This window comes from Gopherus evgoodei, chromosome 12 (genome assembly GCF_007399415.2).
Source record: "Gopherus evgoodei ecotype Sinaloan lineage chromosome 12, rGopEvg1_v1.p, whole genome shotgun sequence".
In the NCBI taxonomy this organism is placed as follows: Eukaryota; Metazoa; Chordata; order Testudines; family Testudinidae; genus Gopherus; species Gopherus evgoodei.
In genome coordinates, this window is record NC_044333.1 from 37,747,550 (window position 1) to 37,762,257 (window position 14,708).

At 50.7% G+C, this 14,708-nt stretch overlaps 1 protein-coding gene across 6 annotated transcripts in view; it reads right to left on the bottom strand.

Annotated features, from left to right (window-relative positions):
• The window catches only part of LOC115660414 (meckelin-like), a 37,923-nt gene that overhangs the window by 5,941 nt on the left and 17,274 nt on the right, over positions 1-14,708 (bottom strand). For 5 of the 6 annotated variants that reach the window (XM_030581836.1, XM_030581837.1, XM_030581835.1 and 2 more), the window contains 12 exons: positions 13,239-13,356; positions 11,971-12,061; positions 10,194-10,250; positions 9,547-9,645; positions 8,364-8,462; positions 7,333-7,431; positions 6,564-6,666; positions 4,392-4,522; positions 3,229-3,369; positions 2,615-2,695; positions 1,522-1,638; positions 1,077-1,193 (listed from right to left, as the gene is read on the bottom strand). In XM_030581836.1, the coding sequence (XP_030437696.1) occupies positions 1,077-1,193; positions 1,522-1,638; positions 2,615-2,695; positions 3,229-3,369; positions 4,392-4,522; positions 6,564-6,666; positions 7,333-7,431; positions 8,364-8,462; positions 9,547-9,645; positions 10,194-10,250; positions 11,971-12,061; positions 13,239-13,356 (1,253 nt within the window). The remainder of the gene's footprint in view (positions 1-1,076; positions 1,194-1,521; positions 1,639-2,614; positions 2,696-3,228; positions 3,370-4,391; positions 4,523-6,563; positions 6,667-7,332; positions 7,432-8,363; positions 8,463-9,546; positions 9,646-10,193; positions 10,251-11,970; positions 12,062-13,238; positions 13,357-14,708) is intronic. The other variant, XM_030581838.1, reaches the window with a different exon arrangement.

The following is a 14,708-nucleotide window of genomic DNA, read 5'->3' on the forward strand; positions in this document are numbered from 1 at the left end:
AGTTGTGTAGAAGAGACCAGTCATAAGGAACATATGACAGTCACCGATGCAGTGGTGTGTTACAAAGGGTTTAGATTTAGACCATCTCCAGTTTTGCCTCGACAATTGTGCCCTGTTCACTAGTAAGGTGTCTCCTGGACAGGGTGGGTGCAAAGACATTTTGTGCCCTAGGCGAAACTTCCACCTTGCGCCCCCCGATTCCTGAGCCCTGCGGCAGCTCTCTGCCTCCCCTCTGCCCTAAGGCGCCCCCCCCCCCCGTGGCAGCTTCCTCCACAACCGCGGCAGCTCCCCCCGGCCGGGGAGTTGTGTGGCAGCTCCCTGCCCCAGCTCACTTCTGCTCCACCTTCTCCCCAAGCACGCCGCCGCTGCTCCACTTCTCCCACCTCCCAGGCTTAGGCGCCAATCAGCTGTTTGGCGCCGCAAGCCTGGGAGGGAGAGAAGCAGAGTGGGGCAGTGTGCTCAGGGGAGGAGGTGGAGCAGAGCTGAGCTGGGGCGGGGAGTTTCCCTGCGTGCCGCCCCCCCACCTTATTTGCTGCTGGCGGCCCTCCCCTCACCCATCTGCCCCAGCTCCCTCCACCTAAATGCCAACAACGACCAGGCTGACCGAAGATCCGGCCACCACGGTCACCGCCGAAGGACCCGAAATGCCGCCTCCCAAATGCTAGCACCCTAGGTGACCGTCAAGGTCACCTAATGGGTTGCACCAGACCTGCTCTTGGAGCAGGGAGTTCAGGAGAGATGAAGAGCAGTAAGAAGGTAAAATCCATTTGACAGCCAGAGACACAGTTAGGGTTCCAGGCTCCTCCAGCTATTCTCTAGCATCATCGTTAAGGAAGGGCTGGATTTATCATCATCTTTTTTTTTGAAAGGTGTGACTATATTGGAAAGGGTTCTGATTTTTTTCCAACACCAGCCTGCACAACGGATCTGGCGATAACACTCACAGAAAGTTCAGGTTTCTTCTGCTCCTGTCTGAGAAATCTTGAGAGCGGAGAATTGAAAACCAATCCGTGTAAAGAAAAGCATGACAAAGACAGCAGTAAGGAGTCTAGGTAGCCCAGCAAAGGGGAAAATACCTCCATCAAGGGCTGCGTTATCTTGTCATACAGCTGCCTGGCTCTGTCCGTGAGAAGCACCTCGAAGGTCTGAATGTCAGAGTTGGCCTCCAGGCCTCTTAGAGGGCACAGGTTCTCCTGCCAAGGGAGACAACTTAAGTGTAACCAGGGAAAGGCAATAATATTGGCTGGCATCTCCATAGGGCCGTATGTCCCAAGATCACACGGTTCTCTACAGAGTAATTCCAGATTCTGTACACAAGGATTACGCCACCCACCACTAAAGGCAAAGAGAAAAGGCTTCTGCATTAAAGAAAAAATAAACGAGGCAAGTACTGCCTCCTCCTGTGCCTTATGGTAAACCCTGCACTGGCCCCCATGAGGATGGCAGCCCTCCAGATGCACAGACCAGCAGGCTCAAGAAGGAGTGACTAGAAAGTAAGACCGAACAAGGAGGCTGGATTACCTCCTCTTTCCTGAGGCAGGCATGCATGGCATCCATGCCCACATCCGCATGGCCATGCACGCTCCGCCCATGGACATAGAAGCCGTAGCATCCGTGCATCAGGATGAACACAGACACCTGCAGGGATGGAGAATAGGACATGGAGGATGAGAGGCTCATTACGTTTCTGGAGGTCAAGCCTAGAAATGTGCAGTGTGCACCAGACTCCTATGCTTCATGATGCCCCCCTGCTCCCTCCAAACACACATCATCTGCGGTGAGCACTCTGAGCTGCTGGCAATCTGTAGAGTAGACTTGGGTTACATCCAATGCTTTTACACGCAGGGCAGCTACTCACGGTAGCAAGTCAACCCGGAGCAAGGGGAATTGTGGCAGCGAATGGAAGGAGAGCGAGTTACTCACTCATTTCCTCCTCGACCTCAGACCTGTTCCGAATCGCTCGTTTTCATGGACCATTAGCATAAAGAAACCAAAAAGGCTTTCTGGGCGCATGGCAAATCCAAGAGTGAATGAAAATGCAGAGTGGATTCCTAGCCATGTCACCAGCACAGGGAGGAAGCATATTGACGGGTCAAGAAGAAAGCTGATACATTGTATAAAGTACCGGGTGGATGGGAGTCTTCACCCTGCACTGTCCCCAGCCCTTTAGGCCCCAGCTGTCAACTGGCCTCTGCTTTGTGCCAGCGTGAAATTCACATGCACACCACTGAGTGTGCACACCTGCAGCCGCAGGCCTAACTGCCCAATGTGTGTGCACGGTGCGGGTTGCAAGGTGTGCAAATGTAAGGTTTGTGTGCACAGAGTGGTGCATGCCCAGATTTTGTGTGCACAACCCAGGGGAGCCTGGCTGGAAATCAAGCCCTTTCCTAGTCGGGTAAATTAGAATCTAAATTAGAATTTTAGAGGTCCTCTGTTTTAGTTAACGAGGGTGTTATTAGGGAGACAAAGAAACAACATCATTTTACAATATAATTTAACCTTAACAGCGCCCCTTTAAATGTTCAGTTGGTGTAATTTGGTGCAGCTCCATTGACTTTAATGCAGGGACTGGCTCAGTGCACGTGATCTTTCGCTAACCCAGGGCAAGACTCACGTTGCTCATGGAACAGAGATCTATGAACTGATGAATCTTGTCCTCCACAAACTGCTCGTAGATGCCTGTGAAAAACGCCACCTGCAGAAACAGCAACACACAGCTGTGCCGTCGTGACTTAGCAGACATTTCATGTAACACATCCCAGGAAGCAAGGCAACACAAAGTTTCCTTTCCTCCCTTCTGCCCAACTTTTTGGGAGCACTCATTTTTGTCCTTCATCGTGGCCCACAGGGGTAACACACTTGCCCCCAGGCCACAAGTTCAAGTCCCACACAAGCACATAGGTTCAAAGCCAGGGCTGATGGACATTCCAGGGTTTCAGGCATGAATGCTAGATTGGCTGATGACCCAATAGTTCTTTTCCTTCTCTAATCTCCATCGTTTGTGCCATAGTGGAGGAGTGAAAGGTACCATCCTACAGATGAAATGCTAAACTCTTCTGCCCATCTTTGAGATGCCTAGGTGGATATTAAACCCACACCCTTAGGAGAACTTTGATATCTGGCTGAGCCTCCCCTCATCTCAAAAGAGGCCCGATCCTGAGTGCTCTTGGCTCCTTTCACTCCTTAAATTTCCCCAGAGCACTTTACCAACACGACAGGCAGAGTAACCTGTGCAATCCCCAGGGCCAGCCAGAGAGAAGCAGCAATCCCAAATCTAAGGATTGGGCTCCAGGCAGCCAGGTATGCGTCAGTGCCAGGGTGCAGATCCACGTTCAGGTCTCGTGATGTGATGTTCTTCAAGCCCACAACCTGGAATAAAAACAGGTGAAGTAAATCAGAACCCTTATGTGAGATGAGTTCTTTAGGGGCTGCAAGGCACGAATAAACAACAACTGACTGTGGCATATCCTGGAAGGTTACAGTAAACCTGGACTGTTCCCTGAATTCCTGACCCTTCTGCAAAAGTCTCCAGCACATAAGGTTCAGGTCCCAGGGTGATGGACAGGGCATAGAAAGGTTCCTGCTTTCTAAACTCTTGGGACCAAATTTTCAACCAGTCTCTAAATCAGTGCCCACAATTTCATGCCCACCATTTTTTTCCCCACATATAAAAACTCTCACATTGCTCCGAGCAAATGGGGTGCATAATTAACTGCCCAATTTGCAAGTGCAAATGCTGTTTGGGTGCACAAATACAAGTCGTTGCAGAGGCACGAAATTGGAGGTGCAAAGGTAGAGATTGCTTCCAGAAAAGAAATGGGATTCTTCTCTCACTTCCCAAATTCTGCCAGGCTCTGAACGGTCCATATGCAGAGTACCATGCTATATAAACTCACAGTCCTTAAAAGGAGGTATTTAATAAACGACCATATACAACAGACACAATTAACCAGGCTTCCACAAGCCTAAATTCTGGCTTTGTTTCCTTTCTTCTCTAGTGACCATAACCTGGCTGAATCACTTTCTCCACAGCACACAGAGACATCTGGTGGCTGAATGCTATAACTGCAAGCCCATCTCATTCCACAGAGGGCCAGTCACCGAGATGCTGTACCCTTTCCGCATCATTACAGATGCTCAGACTGGTTGGGATTAAAATACAAAACATGTCTCATCCTCACTGAACCCTTGCCCAAAGCTCAGCAGAAACCTCAAACAAGCCCAGTCTATTTCCCCTCCATGATCAGAGCTGCAGAATGGTGGCAGTGCTTTTTCACGGTGTCACGTCCAGAATTATATCCGCAGAGAGCACCAGGACTATGGATGGGTCGATGCCAGATCCCAGAGGTTACTACTTCCTCCAGGTGTCCTTATCCCCACCTCCCACATACCTCCAGGAGCAGTAACACTGCGAACAGCTGAAGCGATGGATTCAATTTCCTATGAGTCTGAATCTCATTCCACTCATTGGCTATCAGGAAAGTTCTCCAAATACTCACAGAGGAAATGGCCCTCTGCCCTCCTAAGGGGAAAACACCACACTGATTTCAATTTGCTTTATTTTAAAAACTGGCACGGGCTCCTAGGACACAAAGCTCCACACAGTTGGGTTTCCCTGAGCCTCACTTCCATTAATTTACCGCTCTCGATATGAAATCATTACTATCAGAGGTGAGCTGGCTCCCAAAATAGCCGCCTGCCAAGCTGCCACTGATTTCCCAGAAGCGCAGAGGATCTGGAAGTGCTTTATAAACACTAATTAGCCAAGTTAGCAGCAATGCAGCTCTGTGTTGTACAGCAGGGATTATCATGATGTTTTTCCAAAAAGGGCCTCTCTTTCTGGGTGTTTGACTTTCAACACCTCGGGGAGGGGGGGGATTTTCAGAAGCCCCCAAATCACTTAGGCACAAATCAGTGGGATTGTGCTTCTAAATCCTTTATGTCCAGATATTAAAAAGTATTTAGTCATTGCTGCAATCAGGACTGCACAGCCCCACAGAGGAACCAGGCTCCTTAATCTCTTTAGAAAATGAGATTTCAACATTGCAATGCTGAGTGCAGCTAAGCATGGTGGGTGAAATCCTGTCTATTGAAGTCAATGGCAAAACTCCCATTGACTTGGGTAGGGTCAAGATTTCACTCAAGCATCTAAAAATGGAGGTAACCCCAAAGCAATTTCTGAAAATCTGACCCTAAGGGGACGTCCACACTACAATCAGGTGTAGCTGGCTTTGATCTAGCTAGCTGGAGTAACGCTAGCAGTGAAGCTGCAGAGGCACAGGCAAGCTGTTGAGCACATACCTGGGGTCCAGGTGGGCTTGGACAGCCCACGCTGCCAATCTGTGATGCCGCAGCTTCAAAATTATTGTTATTGGAGCTATTTCAATCAGATCACGCTCGGATCTGTCCATACGTGCTGCAGCCGTACCTCTGACTGCAGTGTAGACACACCCTGAGTGACTTCACTGAGGCTGCACAGTGAGTCACCCAGCCAGTCAGGAATAGAACCCAGGAGTCCTTACCCCCTGCCCCCCAGTCTCACTGGACCATGTTGTCCTCCCCTGCATGCTAAGTGAAGAGGAGCCAATGAACATTCCATTGACATTTCTGCAACGCTGACGTTTTATAAAATCCTTGAGCTCTGAATTCTCAGAAGAGAAGTGGAAATGGCACATGTGCAGGGCTAAAGCTCTGTGGGTGCACATGCGTGCAGCAGGGACCGAGGCACATCAGGGTGTGTCACAGGGTGGCTGGTCCCTGTGCAAGCCCCTGCACCAGAACAGATGCTCCCAATTTGGTCAGTTTAGAGTGTGGGGCAGCACCTGGGGTGTTATAAAGGAGCAGGGGAATCAGAGGGGAAGTCCTGGTGAGAATCAGCCAGGAAAGGTCAGGGGACTGCAGGAGGTCTCTGGGGAAAGCAGCCTTGAACTCTCTGCAGGCCCCCTCTGAAAGGAGGGGAAATTATCAGGAAGCCAGTGGAGTGGTTAGCCAGCTGTCCATCCTGAGCCCAGGAGCCAAGGCCCGAGAAGGCTGAAGGCTGTGGCAGAGAGAGAGATGACTGCCAGCTCTCAGAGCCAGGGCACCGTGAGGGGTGCCAGGGATGCTGGGCGGAGCCCGGGCGCTGTAGTTGGTGTATTGCTCGGCTTATTATGGTGTTGGGACTTGTTATGTGCATGGGGCTTTCTTCTATCATAATTAATCCCACAAGGACCATTTGCATAAAGAAAGACTGTATGGACTATTTCCACGGACTCCATAGGACAGAAACGGAGGCAGGTTTTCAACTGAGCACCCAGTGGAAAAGGGACCCTCCCCAGCTTGGTGAAAATGAGCAAGTGAGTGAGGGTGGGGGAGAGCGAGTGACAGAGGGAGGGGGGATGGAGTGAAAGGGGCGGGGCCTTGGAGACGGGGCGGGGCAAGGGTGTTCAGTTTTGTTTGGTCAGCAAGTTGGCAACCCTAATTCGTGCCATGGCCCGCGGCAGGAGGTAGCTCTAGTCAGGGCTGCTCTATGACAGGGTGGTTTATAAACATAGAGGGCACAGAGAGGGAAAGGTTGAATTGACCTGCCGGTGCTTTAAATGCTGGTTTCTCCTTTGGCTTTTCCCAGTCTATCAGGAAGATGGAGATTGTCACCTGGGTGATCAGGAGATGAAGCACGTCCACAGCCTGAAATATGAGCAGCCAGAAAGGTTTAGCTCATTACCACACAGCCAGCAGTCTCACTCTAGCCAGAGCCAGCTCAGCCAAACCTGGGGTCCCTCAGTGAAGCCATTTTTGGGGGGGTGGGGCGGCCTTCTCCCCTCCTGCCCCAAACTGCTCAGGAAGGAGAGGCAGTCCCTAGGGCAGAGAGAGGTGCAGGCAGCACAGACTAGGCAGGTAACTACTACAGTGCTGTGGGAGGGTGTCTGGGGATGGAGCTCAGCATGCAGTGACCCATGCACCAAAGCTCAAGTCACTGGAGCTGCGAAGCTCTGTGGCTGCAGGGCTGATCGCCTGTCTGAGCTGGCCCCGGCTTTAGCAAAGGAACCCCGGGAGCTGCCCAGAATCCCAAGCCAAAGGCCACAGCTAACTTACAGCTAAGCTATGAGACCCTGTGAGAGCTCCTGAGAAGAGGCTGTTTCCAGGACTGTGGGTTTCAGACAGGCTGGAACTGCAAAGAAAATGGCATTTTCCTCCAGGGTTTTGGTTTCTGATCTACTCTTAGGTGGGTTTTTAAACTCTTTGGGACAGGCTTTCCCACCCTCTTAGGCCGACCCCTGCCCCACAGCAGCCAGTTCTGCCCTCTCCTCCCCATCCCCCACGCTTCTCTGCCCTGCATGCCCTCCTGCTTACCTTTAACACAAAAGCACAGGACAAGTAGATAATAAAGTTGGTTTCAATTTGACTGCCTGCCGGGGGCACCATAACCTCAACCGCTGAAGACTGCTGACCCTGGGGAGGGATTAAATGAATTTAGACTGGAGGAGAAAAAAATCTTGTCATTTCCTACAGATCAAGGCTGAGAAAATCTGGGGTCACACTTCACCCACCAGCAGAGAACTGCTGCTCTAGCCCACCGTGTAGATTTCCCAGTGCTTTGTCTGTCAGGTCTTTAATAGCCCAGGCAACCAGGCTTCCATCACTGCTGCGGGGAACCTTTCCACAGTCCCATTGATCTCCCTGAAGGAATGAGACGTCCCATCGTCTCTTTATTCTGACCCTTCTTCAACCCTCAGCAATCTGGCTGGGCTTGATCCTGTGCTTTGGCACAGACTCTCCCCATCCCCGGCATATAAAAAATTCAGACTCTGAATATTTCAAGTGTGACTTGACACCAGATCTATCAAGCAACAGGGCTGCCCAGAGGATGCAGGGGGCCTGGGGCAAAGCAATGTTGGGGTCTCCTTCTATAAAAAAAGTTGCAATACTATAGAATACTATATTATTGTAGGGGCCCGTGCAGAGCCTGGGGCAAATTGCACGCCCCCCCAGGCAGCCCTGTCAAGCACCAAGTCAGCCTGATCCCTGTGAACCCCAGAACTAAGCCAGGAGGCCAAGCAGGGGGTCTCAAACTTCATTGCAGCATGACCCCTTTCTGACAACACAAACTACTACATGATCCCAGGAGGTGGGACCAAAGCCTGAGCTCACACAAGTCTCACTGCCCCAGTGGGACGGCCAAACCTGGAGCCCCAGGTGGTGGGGCTTGGGCTTTGGCCCAGGCCCCAGCAAGTCTAAGCCAGCCCTGGTGACCCCATTCAAATTGGGTTGCAACCCACTTTGGGGTCCTGACTGGCAGCTTGAGAACCGCTGAGCTAGGGACCTAGCAGTCCAGAACAGCTCAGGAAAGAACCAGGCAAAAAGCATAAAGAAACATGGCTCACCTTGAAAGCAATGAGCCAATAAATCCCCGTCCCAAGGGCAACCACGAAGAAGGCATTAGCTAGGGCCCCGGCAAAGAAGGCAAAGAACTTGACTAAAATCTGGGGGGAGGAAAAAGGAAATGGACAAATATTGGGAGGAGGAAAACCTTTGTTATATGTGTCGGGTTAACTCTGCCCTTGGGGTCAACTGCTGGAACTTGGAATCCTTTTTACATCCGGAAGGATCCCAGAGAGCTTTACAGACCATGGGCCAATTCCACCATGGATGTCAACGGGCCGAGCCCCCACTGACTCCAGCAGGAGCTGCGCCGGCTTTCGCCAGGGATGAGTGTGGTCCTAAACGTAGCAATCAGTCCCTCCAGTAGGGAAACGTGTGTTAGATCAAGCAGTTCCCCCACTGTGTATCTGAAACTCCTAATCACTAGCAGTAGCAGAGCAGTTTTCAGATGGCTTAATGACATCATCGCAGAAGCTGCTGGATCAGTGACGCTAATGCAGCTGTATAATGGCCATGTGGAGAGTTAATGCGGATGCCTTTGTCCCAAAGTAATAGGGAGGAATTTCACCTCTCTCTAGTGCTTTCTAGCCAAGGATCTCAGACACTTTACAGACATTAATGACTGAAACCTCCGTCTCTATTTGGGGCTGGTGTTGATATTCCCAATTTACAGAGGGCAAAAACAAGGCAGGGACTGGTTAGAACGAGGAGAGGGGGAAACCACAGGAAAGAGTAACCCCTCCAAACCCCAGAGAGTTGCATGGAAACGGTGTGGAGCAGACCAGAAACGGATGTACACAGTGTGGGGAGGGGAAGCACAGTAGATCGACCTCAGCTCATGGAGTCTGGATAGAACAAAATCAGTGGAGCAGGGAAGGAGTCAGAAAGTAGAGGCCTCTTTGAACTGGATTCAGACCTAGATAGGAAGCTGGAAGAGTTGACCAAGGACATGGGTGTGATCCTGCTTCCTAATGACAGAATAGTTGGGCTCTTAAAATCTAGCAAGTAGGGATGGAGGAAGACCATGAGACAGGGAATTGCAATAGGCCAGTTGGGAATTGGGGAGACACTATTAAGTATATTTGCAGTCTCAATGTTGGGGTATCACCACATTCTGGCAATGTTCAGAAGGCAGCAATATGCAGCGTACGGGCACATATCCAACATTTACAATCTCTTCCTTACTATAAAGCTTATATTCTGAAGTCTAGACCTCCGCACCCAGCTGCTGGTCTTCAGCAAGGCGTACAAGGCTGCCAAAGAACCCAGGATGGCAAGTGCTATCTGTCAAAGAAAGAAGTTGTCATGCTTTCCAGAACTCAGAAGAGAAGGCAATCACACCTTCACCTGCTTAGGCTGAACACCCATGCTTCAGGCGGTCAGGCCGCATGGTAGAACGGTCCCTGTTCTGGCCTTAAAATCTATACATCTGCGCACTGGGTGAACAGATGGATACAAATCCAACCTGCACTGACTCATTAGCATACAGGAGTCCTGTGCACACGTGAGTCATCATTCCATATGCTATTCTGGAGGCTAAGGGCTCCTCTTATAGTGAAACTACTGCGTTTTTGGGTTCCTGGTTTTCCCTCATTGCTTATCATGGAGTCCAACCCAGATCCCTGTGGACTCTCATTTGGTGTCCTAATTGGGTGTCATGGCAGCCTCCTTTTTTATTTCTTGAAGGTTGAACACATGCAGCTGCCCAAGTCGTTCCACATCCATCATTCCCTTCATGCCCCAGAACAGCCTCTCTGTCTCCTCCAGACACTTTCCAGCAGCTGGATGACCTGTGGCCCATGGAGCAGCATGTGCAAATGATTACTGCTCACATCTGTGTCTCGTGGAGACGTTCCAGGGCGATGTGTGTATGACACTGCAAACGATACCTGCAAGGGAAAGAAAGTGAGCAAGGGAGACAGCAGCAGGGCAGTCTAGGACTAGAGCTTGAATTAACAGCGCTGGCCAGAATTTTCAAAAGTGATGTATGACTTTGGAGGGGCCTCTATGTGCAATTTTCAGAAATTGCTGAGCACCTGTCCTCTGAAAATCAGCTGTGTTTAAGGTTGCCCAATCCAGAAGTCACTAGTCACATTGGAAATCATGGCCCGTATGGGCTTTAACAACAATGGTGAGCATTACGGATGGTCCAGACCCGGCAATCTCAATACATTTGTCTAACAATGAAATTGCCTGGCAAAGTCCTTGCGGAAACAGGCTGCTGCCATTGCTCACAAAGACCTTGTCTGCAGTGGCAAAAACATTACCCATAATTCACCCTGGTGGTAGCAGCAGAAGCTGTCGTATAGGCAGGACACATGGGCTTTTACCACCATGTTGTCAGAATCTGCTCAGAACGAGATTAGACATCAGCGTGGAAAACATTTCAGAGTCTACTTCCACCCTGCCCACAATATGGCATTGGCTACTGCTTGGGGAGCTGCCCCCTGGGGAATTATTTATCGTGTGTGTTTATGGTAGTGCCTAGAGCCTCTGACAGAGATCGGCATACCAGGCACTATGCAACCCTAGAGAGAGACAGGCCCTGCCCCAAGGAGCTTACAGTGTAACTGGACAAGACTGACCAAGGGTTGGAGGGGGAAGAGAGGTACAGAGAGAAGTGAGTCACCCAAGATCACTGGGAGAGCCAGAAATAGAAGGCAGGTCTCCTGAGTCCCAGTCCAGGTAGATGCATGCAGCCTTTGAGAAAGCTGATGGGCACAATGAAGATGGAATCAGTTGGCTGGTTTCCAGGCATTTGTTCCTCTCACAGTTAGACCGTATGTTCCCCCCTTCCATCCCAGGTTCGTTACGGGGGTCCCAGACCCATTAATGTCACCAGCTGATGATTAGATGCTATGGTGATGGGTGCCCCATCTGTGGGATGTGTCACACAGCACTGGCAGGAGCGTATAGCATGTAATAATAACTAAGCTGTCCCATGAACGAGGCACATAGATGGGCACTTAGATGAAAAGGGTACCAGCGCTGCTTCAGAGACTAGCACATGGGAAGCCCATGAGTGGCCGGTCACTAAGGTGACCAGACAGCAAATGTGAAAAATCAGGATGGGGATGGAGGGGGGGGGGGTAATAGGAGCCTATATAAGAAAAAAACCCAAAAATCGGGACTGTCCCTAAAAAATCAGGACATCTGGTCACCCTACCAGTGACCCTTTCATGCACAGCCCAAAGCTGTCCTACCAGGTTCAGGTACATGTAGGAGATCCCCCAGTCTGCACAGCTTCAGCGCAGGTCTCCCATGCCTGCCCCAGAGCCATCATCAGTCCTGGCCTCTTAATGCACGACTGCCCACAGCCCCAGCCACCAGTCCAGAGGGCGAGTTCGTTACATTTCCTACCAGGCTGGCAAAGTGTGGGCTTGGGGAGAGGAGGCACAATTGAACTCAGTCTCAACCCAGACAACATCCAAGCTCATTCCTGGCTTTAATTATCACCTGCTGAAACAACAGCTGCCAAGCGCCAGGGAACTCAAAGGAAAGTCAACCAGGTCTTGTTGTTTCAGCTGCTTCGTTTCACATTATTTCTCTCCCTCTCCCCCCCGCCCCCGCAGCTCCCGCCAAGGGAATCCTGGGGTGCCACAAACTTGCCTGCGTTGTTGCAGTGCTATCTTGCTTTGCATACTTCACTGTCAACAGGAAAGCAGACTGGTCTCCTGGGCTACTGGTTGGCAAGTCAACACTGCACGAGCCAGCGTCAGAGGGAAAAAACAGAGGGGTTATCCGGGGGACAGAGCAAATAATTGGAGAGGCGAACAATGAATTTTAATGAAACCTCTGTAGGAAACGAGTGGAGGGAGTTGAGTTAATTGTGCAGAGCAGGATGGGGAGATTAGAATTCTTTTTGCACAGAAGATGGCTAGTCTCAGCACGAGGGGAGACGCATGGAATGTGATCTCCTTGGGGAGGGTGATAAAGGAGGTGCTAGCTGTAAGCTGGCAAGGAATACGCTAGAGATGGGATGGCTGGTTATAAACACCATCTCCTCCGGGCAAACCAGGCTGCCTGAGAACCCAGGCTTTGGTCTCGCCGATGGGGCGGTCGGCAGGCAAAGCTGAAGAGCTGTCTGTGTAGGTGATGAAGTTACATGTACAAATAGCTCAGCTGTGTCCTGCTAATGCTCCTGGGCACTACATTAACGCCAGGGTGGCTAGCCCTGGGTGGGTTCAAAATGCAGGTAGCTGGTCTGGTAGCTTGTGGGCACCAGGCATGGGGCTGTGCAAAGTCCCCAGGTTCGGTAGAAGCAAAATGCACTGCGACTGCCACAGAGCATGCTGGGACTGTGTCCTGGGAGCTTACTGGCCGGTGGATCTCACTCAGTGCTTGGCTAGGGGCACTAATCACATTGCATGGGAGCAGATCAAGGCCTGGACACACGTTGCACAAAGCTGCCTTTATTGGTCATTACCTAGTAGGCGGGTCATATATGGGAGGGCAGGTCCTTGCACCTTCCCTCGGGGCTCTCTGGCTCCACCTAGCTCTGTGTGTGTGTGTGTGTGTGTGTGTGTGTGTGTGTGTGTGTGTGTACTCCTCCCTAGGGGGCGGAGCTACAAATCCCAGCATTCTAATTAAAGGGCCAGTCCTTATATTTTAACCCGCAGGATCCTGACACACCGCAGGGTTCAATCTCTTCCTGATGCCAGAGAAGAAAGATGATTGAACCACCTATCCCCATCAGTCCCTGAATTCTTTGTGCTCCAGGGCTTGCCCTACTACAGAGCCAGCCATGCTGTACCTAATTTTCCTGGAGAAATGTCGGTTACATCCCTTCTTTGTGACAAACTTGGGGGAACAAAAATTGATGGAAGTCAAAAAGGCTAAACCGGTGACTGCCCCAGTGGTCTGCCCATGCCCTTTACCTTAGGAGCAGCCCTGCTGCCAACGTGACAGATGCTGGTTGATTGGACAGGTTCCCTTGCCTGCCCGAGAGCCCATCGACTAGAAAGAATCTTCTTAGCCTCTCAGACCTCAGGGAGGCTGAAAGAAACATGCAGAGAGGAGAGTTAGCTGCATACACAGATACACCATTTCTGGTAGCCAGGGCAAGATGCAACCTCAGAAAGGGACTGCAAATGTAATGAGCACTGAGCTACCTATTTACAGAGACACCATAAATGCCAGCTAGCTGCACACCCAACATATGAAGAACCAGGGATGAGAACGGACATCTGCTCCAAGACAACTTAATTATACATCCTTATAACCAGCCCTATCACTTCCCGCCCATCAGCCTGTTCATTGGTAATAACACTACTACTACCTAGCTCTCATCTAGGGCTTTTCATCAGTTAATCTCAAAGTGCTTTACAAAGGAGGTCAGTGTCATTATCCCCATTTTACAGATGGGGAAACTGAGGCACAGAGAAGTGAAGAGACTTCCCCAAGGTCACTCAGGAGGTTAGCACCAGAGCCAGGAATAGAATCCAGGCCTCCTGAGTCCCAGTAGTAGCAGAATTCCAATATAACTCTCGAACTGCAATGAGAATGGCACAACATCCTGCTTTTTGATAGCAATAACTCATCTCTCCCTCCAGCATGGATTTAGTTTGCCTGATCTGTGGCTTTCAGGCAGATTCTGAAGGCACTTTACATGCCTGCATAGCCTTATTCCCTGCAGCAATCCCATAGGAGTCAATGTAGACTCGCTGGAGTAAAATTCTAAGCATGCTTAAGAGTTTGCAGGACAGAATTTGCTTTGGTTCTTTTTGCAGAACTTCATAAGGACAAATCCAAACCAAAATAAATCTAGTGAGGAAGCTGGTAACCAACTCAGATATAAGAGGTGGACAATATGTAACAATTTTTTTTTAAATGAAACGTGTCTGTTTTCAAATTCACAAACTTCAGCACAAAAAGTCGCATTAGGTATGAGAATTTCTGCATTTTCAAAACCAAAACAAACAAACCCGCACCACTTGGACAAGTGGAACCCAAAATGCATTGCATTTGCTTGGGCAAAAGGCTTCCCTAGAGGGCATAGGGGCTGGGAATAGGATCCCCCAACCCTACCACTAGCTGGCATTAATGTCACTTTGCTCTCACTTAGCCCCTTAGAAATGTTGTTATGACTATTCCTGATAGCCTTACTAGGAGGCAGGTATACATAGCATCATCCCCCATTTACAGATGGGCAGACTGTGCAGCCGCTGGCCCCCCCTCGCCCAGAGCGCACCACCCATGCAGCCGCTGGCCCCCGTTGCCCAGAGCGCACCCCCCATGCAGCCGCTGGCCCCCCCTCGCCCAGAGCGTACCCCCCCATGCAGCCGCTGGCCCCCGTTGCCCAGAGCGCACCCCCCATGCAGCCGCTGGCCCCCCTCGCCCAGAGCGCA